Source organism: Onychomys torridus, chromosome 23, assembly GCF_903995425.1.
Source record: "Onychomys torridus chromosome 23, mOncTor1.1, whole genome shotgun sequence".
Classification (NCBI taxonomy): domain Eukaryota; kingdom Metazoa; phylum Chordata; class Mammalia; order Rodentia; family Cricetidae; genus Onychomys; species Onychomys torridus.
This window is the reverse complement of record NC_050465.1, coordinates 22,613,416-22,621,902: the sequence shown is the minus strand read 5'-3', so window position 1 is coordinate 22,621,902 and position 8,487 is coordinate 22,613,416. Positions and strand designations below refer to the sequence as shown.

The window sequence follows — 8,487 nt, the reverse complement described above, 5'->3', positions numbered from 1 at the left end:
TTATTTTCAAGTTCTAATTTTGTTTTGTAAAAACTTGGATGGCACTAGAAATTGCTTTAAATAAAATTTCCTGTTTCTTTCTTACTTAAAAAAAAAAATCTTCGCACACGCCTTTAATCTCAGCACCTGGGAGGCAGAGGCAGGGGGATCTCAGTGAGTTCAACACCAGCCTGGTCTATAGAGTGAGTTCCAGGACAGCTGGGGCTACACAGAGAAACTCTGTCTTGAAACATGCCCCCCCCCCCAAAAAAAAAAATTCTCCTCTGTTAACATCTTCTGTTAGGCGTCTGGTCCCAGCAGGGAGAGAGGCAACCAATAGAAATGGATTTCACGTTTTCCCCCAAAAGTCTGACTTGCTGTGGGGATCAGATTCATGGAACAGGGAGCAGCTTTGGACAGTCACTGCTGCAGACAGCAGACTTCAAAGACAGCCAAGACCCAGGCAATGAGTGTTTAAATCATGCACACAAAAGTTTTGTGGATTTTGTAAAAATACTTTCCTTTTCTTGGTTATATTGGTATGGAATGCCAGGGAATGCCTAATTATGTTATTTCTATGGGTATAGCTACATAGTGTTAATATGTTTTGTTAGTCCTGCTTCACAGTCCTTGAAAACAAGGAGCCATGTTCCTTTACATTATTAATTCCATCTCTACACGGCTTAGCCTGGAGCCTTCTTGTGGTTCCCTGCCTGGGCTATGAAGCTGGATTAACTGGGTCTGCAATCCACTTGCCCCTGAACAGTGAGTGCAGAAGTTGGTGGATCGTCCTCTGTCTTTGTTTCTTCATCTGCAAAATGGCAAGGATTTAAACATTGTTCTACACAGGTATGTAGCAGGAAGGTTTCCTGTGTCCCATAGCTGCTCAGTCCCCAATAAACATATAGAAGCTTATATTAATTAGAAAGTATGACTCAGGCTTATTCCTAACTAGCTCTTTTCTCTTAAATTAACCCATTTCTTTTCTTTTCTTTTTTTTTCTTTTTCGAGACAGAGTTGTTTCTCTGTGTAGCTTTGTGCCTTTTCCTGGAACTCACTCTGTAGCCCAGGCTGGCCTCAAATTCACAGAGATCTGCCTGGCTCTGCCTCCCAAAGGTGTGTGCCACCACCACCCGACTCTTAAGTTAACTCATTTCTATTAATCTGTGTATTGCCACATGTCTTGTGGCTTTACCTGTGTTCTGTTACATCTTGCCCCTCCCCCAGTGGCTGGCCTTGTCTTCCCTATTTAGCTTTTCTTCTCCCTATATTTCTCTTGGATTTCCTGCCTGGCTATATCCTGTGTTGCCATAGGCCAAAGCAGCTTCTTTATTAACCAATAGTAGCAACACATATTCGCAGCATACAGAAAGGCCATCCCACAGCACAGGTCCATGCAATGTGCACTGATTTCACATGGTTAACATTCAAAGAACACTGACTGTCTTCCTGATATTGTTGGAGAAATGTATAAGCTAGACATTACAAAAAAGAAAGCTGTCTCAAACATCCTGACTCCCATTAGTCCTGAAGGCTAAGATACCTCATCGAAGGGCCCCATACTCATGTAAAGGAAGAAGAAGAAGAAATATACCATTTTTAAATGGCTCTGGCTTGTTTTATGAAATTTGCATAGATAAGACATAGCTCAATCCCAAATCTCAGGGTAAAAAAATCTAGCCACACTATTGTGTTTTTTCCCCCCACTAATAGCCCAAACACCCAATCTCTCATATAAAGAACTTCCAAAGTCTGTACCCCTGTCAAAGAATCTTGGGCTGACTCTGTTCACTGACATTGCAAAGCCAAGAGGAGACAGAGGTAACATCTCACTCCACTGCTGCCCTGAGAAGGCCCCTCAGCAGCAGGGATGGACTGGCAGGCTCTTGGACAGCTCCCAGGCAGAATCCTGCAGAGCTCCTGGGCTGGTGGGCAGCCAGGCAAGGTCATGGTCACAGACTGCATTGATCTATAGCAATTCTTACTAGTCTATTTAGACCAGCCAGAGCCAGGCACTCCTGGGCCAGTTACCAACACTGCCTGACTCCTCCTCAGAACTACGTCATCACCTTGCTAGCCCCTTTCCTTCCGTTTATAGAATATAGTATCTTTGGGCATTTTCCACTTACATAAAGTGTCAATCCCCACTCAGAACAGGCCCTGGATGGTAGAGCTGAACCATGATGAGCTGTTTGCTTTGCTCACAGATCTGAGGACAGAGTGCTGAGCTCAGTTGCTGACCTCCTTGGGGACTTCTCCTCGACTTACAGAAATCCATCTTCTCCTCGGGTCCTCATGTGACTTTGTCACTAAATACATTTGGACGGGTCAGGATTTCAATTATATGAACTTTGGGAAATAGACTTCAGCCTATAATACCAGAAATGAACTCTGCACACTTAGGGTAGAATTAGCCTTTGGAGGGGGTTGGGGGGTGGGCGGTAGAGGAACGTTCGGAAGTCAGGAGAGTGATACTATCCCTCCAGAGTAATGAGTATCCTGCGCTTGAAGTATCTGTTCTTTCATGTATCAGAGGGACCAGCGCTCCTTGGATTGCAACAGCAGTGAAGGAAACTGACCCTTCTCACTGAGTCTCCCGGGGAAAGCACAGTGTGAGCCTCTCTGCCTGGGGTGGGGACTGCGTTTGCTTTTTTTTTTTTTTTTTTTGTCAGCACAGTTCATTGACACTAGCGGTGGACACTGTGACCCATAGCACCCAGACAAGCCACGGCTGTCACTCTCCCTGGGATCAGTTCCCTCAGCCGGGGCGGGGCGGGGGGGGGGATCAATGCTGGTGTGGTCAGCTGTGTTTTCTGACTTTGTTTCTTTTTCTAGCTGCGTTTCCTTAATCACCCTGCTCATCGGCGATCCCAAAGAAGAGCCAAGAGGGTAAAGTTATACGGAACCGCCCTGTGATTCGTGCGCACACACCAGGTCAATAAAACTCAAGCAGACTGACGGCGACAGGTGCGGTGTGGCGCACAGAGGGAATCGGGCAGTTCTGTTTGGAAACCTCAGAGACAAGTGTATCGTTACAGCCTGTCCACTCAGAGAGAAACCTCCTCAACACACCCCCCAGGGACAGGCACAGCTTGCCCACAGCCAGCCACGATTCTGTCTTGGTCATCTGCAAGGCCAGGCAAGACAAGCTTTCTCCATGCTAGCATCCCCTGGCTATAATTCGGCGTTCACTGCCCCCCTGTCCCTGCCCACCACAGTCTGAGGTTTGGGAACCCAGGCAGAGCAAACTTCTAACCTCGAAGGAGAAAGGAAGCCCCAATGGGAGTCAAACAGTCAAGGACTGGCTCCAGTGAGAAGGACCCCAAGAGGCTGCTGCTGGGGAAGAGACAGAAGTTCTCTTCATGGGATGACACCCTGCTCTTGGGGAAGGACCCACGGTCCCTGCTGAAGCGCGGAATGCGGCATGTTAGCTTCAGCTTAGTCACCAAAGGAATGACAGACATTCCAGACTTTCTGTGGGGCTTGTTGGAAGTCCAGAAACTCAATCTGTCCCACAACCAGCTCCAAGTTCTCCCCCCTGAGGTGGGCAGGCTGACCCGGATCGTGGTCCTGAACTTGTGTGGGAATCGCCTCAAGAGTCTCCCCAGAGAAGTCAGTCTCCTGCAGAGCCTCAAGGTCTTGTTCCTCAACATGAACTGCTTGGCAGAGGTGCCCGCTGAACTCAGCCTGTGCAGGAACCTGGAAGTGCTGAGTATGTCACACAACGGTCTGTCCCAGCTCCCGGCCAGCTTTGCAGACCTCTCCAGACTTCGGAAGCTGAACCTCAGCAACAACTATTTTGCTCACATCCCCATCTGTGTCTTCTCTTTGAAGGAGCTGGATTTCTTGCATGTGGGCTCCAATCGTCTGGAAAACATCGCAGAGAGCATCCAGTGCCTGGCTAGCTTGCAGATCTTCATTGCAGAGAGCAACAACATCCACTCCTTCCCCAGGTCACTCTGCCTGGTCACCAGCCTAGAGCTGCTGAACCTGAACAACAATGACATCCAGACCCTTCCGGATGAACTCTACCTGCTCTGTAGACTGGGGAGGATTGCTTGGAACCCCATGGACAAGGGGTTGCACATTTCCCATAATCCTTTATCCAAGCCCCTGCCGGAGCTGGTGGAGGGCGGGTTGGAGATGCTCTACAGCTACTTGAAGGACAAAAAGCATCATTGATGTGGGCAGCAGACACATGGACATCAGACACATGGACACTAGTCAGCTCACATGGACTCTAATCAGCTGGGGCTCTTCTCTTGTCTAAGCGTTTTAATGTTAGTGTTTGTCAGTGCATGGCTCCTATTTGCTAAGTTTCTGTGGAGCATCTGATCAGGTGAGATGTTTGCTTTTTTAACTTTGTCCTTCATGTTGAATATGCTCATCACACCCAAAAGCACGACTGGGAGCAGGCTTTTGGGTTTTACCAAAAGGAACAAATTACCCTAGCAGTGAGATTTAACTCTCGGTGAAGTGAATGAGTTCAAACTCAACATAATTCCAAGATCAAATATATGCTACTACTGTGTACTGTATGCCAAACACCATGTGAAGGATGGAAATCATCTAGTTTGGGGTGGTTTCCACTCCAACCAGTAACCTGCAGCAACCTGGCAACAGCAAGACAAGTTCCTATGCCAGCCTCCAGCAAGTGTCCCTCAAGACGATGAAAGGGCACATGGAGCTGGCTCTGTGCCGTCTGGGACCAAAACAGGCAAAGCTGTCCCTTTGGCTTTGGGGGAAGTCACCATAGGAACTTTTCCTTTAAGATGCTATCGGGCTATTCGTGGTTGTGTGTGCTGGCGCCATAGCTTTCAGGTAATAAACACAGACGGTTTCAGTGTGGGGCCTCAGCATTCTTTCCCAGTACTCTGCCACCACCGGTTGTCCAGGTGGTACTTCTTTGCTATGGATACCGGCCCATGGTCCCCAAACCCAATTGGATGCTTGCTTTCTCTCTCAGAAATAAGTTCAGCCATAGGAGGAAACAGCCAAAAACATAGGGATGAGGAGATGGTAAGGACAAGCCACATTCACAAAATAATTACCCTTTAAAAGTTTGGAAAAGACAAATATTTGCTATATGAAAGGCATGTTAAGACTCCTCAAGCAAACAGCTCTGTAAAGGTCCTACGCTGGCCCTTACTTTGATTTTAAGAGGGCACAGCTGTTAGTTAAATGGATACAAGGGCAAGCAGTGAATGTGAGCCAGGGTCACAGGATGCCACTGTGGTCCTGGAACCTCAGGACGTTAATGTGTATTTAGGATTAAGGAGGTTATGTGGGTGGGCTAGAGAGATGTCTCAGCATTTGCTGTTCTTGTAGAGGACCTAGGATCCATTCTCAGCACCCATATGCTAACTCAAAACTGTAACTCCAGTTCCAGGGGATCTGATGTCTTCTTCTGGCACCCTCTGGCACCAGGCATGCATGTAATATACATACATACATACATGCATGCATACATACATACATACATACATACATACATACACACACACACAGGCATAACACTCAAACACAAACAAAAATAAATCAATCTCTAAAAAAAAAAAATAGAATAAAAAAGTGGCAATGGAGAAGGGACCCATAGGTCCCCGGAGAGCAGATGGCTCTGACTTTTGGCATACGGTTTATAGAAAACAGTAAACAACAAACCAACAAACAACAAGACTTTTTAGTTAATTTCATAGCAAAGCTCTTAGTTCAATTGAATTAAGCTTTTATGAAATAGCCCCTTCTCCAGCCAGGCTGGGGCTTTGAGAGAGATGATATCCTGTGCTTTCAACCAAAGTAGCTCAGGGTTCGGGGAAAGACACCGACCCTCGGGGACCTTCACCAAGTGTGCTAAGCTGAGATCACCGTGAATCAAGAATACAGAGTCCCCTGTGGGTGTAGCTTTCCCGGAGCCCCAAAGCCTTAGTAGCAAAATGGAGAGGGGCGGGAACTGGCTGCCAAGTTCCCAGCTTAGGCACTTGTGTGCAGCTGCCTGCCTTCCTCTCCCCACACAACTCACTTAAAGGAGCAAGCGATTCCCCGCCCCCCACCAACAAACGCTGACGCCACTTTTTCCATCCACAATAGAAGAAAGCCAGTTCCTGCTGATGATAGTTGACTAACACTCATCATTAACAGATGTGTGCCCTCACTTCTTTCTTGAGCCCCTGCAAACAGACTTTACCTGTGTCACTTGGAGGCAGCTGAAGAAGCCTCCCCTCCAGTCCCCAGTAACAGGAGACCTGCTGCTCCCTGCCAGCCCACGTGGGCGTACTCCCAAATGGCCACCCGCCTTGGTTTATTGGAGCCAAGACTATTTAAAAACATCAGTGGAATTCTCACTTGACGTCCTGACTCAGTGGGAAATTACAGGGCGAGCCCTGCTCCACAGAACTGGGCAGGTCGTCTACCCGCCGACGCTTTGAGCTGAAGTGTGTGCAGGTGTCAGGCAGGCCCCGGCGTGTGCCAGGATCATGGCCATGAGTGGTCTCTGCTGTGGACAGCTTTGGCTCATGCTGAGCCTTCATGACCTTGCTCAGAGCAGAGACACTGGTGAGGCCAGACGCACCTCACTCAGCCTGCTGAGCACTTTATTGCCTCTGCTGCCGACTCGGGCATTTGATCCCTTGGTACTCCACTCCTGGGAACGGATGTACTGTATTTTGAAGGTGACCTATGAGCTCATTGTACTTTTTAAAAGAAAAAAATTAATAATTTGGTTGCCAGCTTCTGCTGGCGCCTTTCAGAAGTGTAGCAGTGAGATTTTCTCTGTTCACACTCATCGGGGAATCACAAAAGCAAAGCAGTTGCCCGTTGAGCTTTAGATACTGATTTTTTTTTTTTTTTTGTGTGTGTGTGTGTGTGTGTGAATACTCCTTTTTATTGATAAAGGGAAGTGTTGAGCCAAATACCAGCTAATGGGCTTAGTTATTCAAAACACTAGCATGGAGGGACCTTAACCTTCTCTGTCTGTTGTCTCCACATTTACTGACTGTGGAACGCCTCTTGCCTATCTGTCATGCTTCCCACACTGCCACATTCAAGTAAATTCCAGGTGTTCCCCAAACTCCTAGAGTCAAAGCGCCAAGGATGGCTGCACTGGCTGTGAGCGTATGCTGTCAGAGAATAGGAACTAATTGGTGCTTGATGTCGGGAGCCAAAGGCTCCATTCCCGACAATGTTGTGTTCCTGTCTCTGGGCTCTCAGTGCACAGGGATGCCAGCGTGTGCTCAGAAATACCTTTTGAAGCAGATGCAACTTATGAACACACAATTAAGCAAAAACCCTATGCTCCGAAGGAAGCAGGAAGATTGAAAAGACACATCTGTTTGTGTAATAATAGCGCTAAATATGTAATCCGTTGCATATTAGACAGAAAAACCATAGTCATCACTCAGCTTGTTGACTTGATTCATGGATGATAGAAGTGATATATCCCATTCTTGGGCTTTGGTTAATAAACTCATTCTGCAGTAACCAAAGACAGAGTAACTTCAGGACTGTACACCTGGATTTCAGAGTGGACTTGTGCCTCTATTGGAAAATGGCAAATGTGTTACAGATGTCGTTATCTGTAGGGATGGGTGCATAAAAAGAAATCTTTTTTTTTTTTTCAGCAAGCAATGGATGCCTGCGTCTTGGAAATCTGTCTCTGTGAGGCCTCAAAGCACTAAATGAATATGTATTTTAATAGCCAAGCATGGGAAACAGGAAGCAGGAAGGACTGTGGGCTGGTCACTGGAAACCGATTCTGATGTCAATGGTCTGAGACCACAGGACAGATGAGGCCTGCAGACTGGGTGCTTATTGCCATCATACCTACAGGCTCTGGGGTGTCCTCCTTTAACTGGCTGGAATCACTGAGATTCTGGTTAATGGATAACAGGTAGAGGGTGAGTTCAGGAAATTATCTCAAAAACAAACAGGAAGGAAAGGGCATAAGCTGCTAGATTAGGCCAACATGGGAATAGCAGATACTGAGGGAGACTCTTAGTGTCTCCTCTATAAGTGTCCCAGGGCTAATCTGCTATGTCCAAAATGATCTCCAGTCTTTTATAACATGCATTTGAGAGACAAAATCTCCAGCTTGGTTGTCATGTGCATTGGTACCTTGATGCCATTTCTTAGTCGTGATGAATCAAGGAACACCAAAATATGACTCTTCCATGCGCTTTAAGAAAATAAAATAAACTACAGAGTGTGTGTGTGGGTGGGGGGGGAGCTATTAAAACAATGATGGGGACCATCTTGACCTTGTACAGGAAAGAACTCTCTGCAAGTTACCCATCAGGTTACATGTTGAATCCAAAGCATTGCTAATTAAAAAAACAGACAGTACAGTAATAAAAAGGGGAAGTAGAGAGGGCTCGTAATGAATCTGGAAGAGCTTGGGTGTCATTAGGGCAAGCATAAGTGAAAGCTATTAGCATGTAGCTTGCTTTGCAGATTCTTTTAGTAGTGTCCTAGGAATCTATTTACAAGGAGACAACATATTTGTTAAGGCTCCTA

At 46.7% G+C, this 8,487-nt stretch overlaps 1 protein-coding gene across 1 annotated transcript; it reads left to right on the top strand.

Moving 5' to 3' along the window:
• Positions 1-3,258: 3,258 nt before the first annotated feature.
• Lrrc30 (leucine rich repeat containing 30) lies at positions 3,259-4,161 on the top strand. Its single transcript, XM_036173023.1, has one exon. The coding sequence runs from the start codon at positions 3,259-3,261 to the stop codon at positions 4,159-4,161; it is 903 nt and encodes a 300-aa protein (XP_036028916.1).
• The last annotated feature ends 4,326 nt before the right edge of the window (positions 4,162-8,487 follow it).

What these genes read in the sequence shown, in the direction of transcription:
- Lrrc30 (XM_036173023.1), top strand. Translation starts at nt 3,259, where the DNA reads ATGGGAGTCAAACAGTCAAGGACTGGCTCCAGTGAGAAGGACCCCAAG.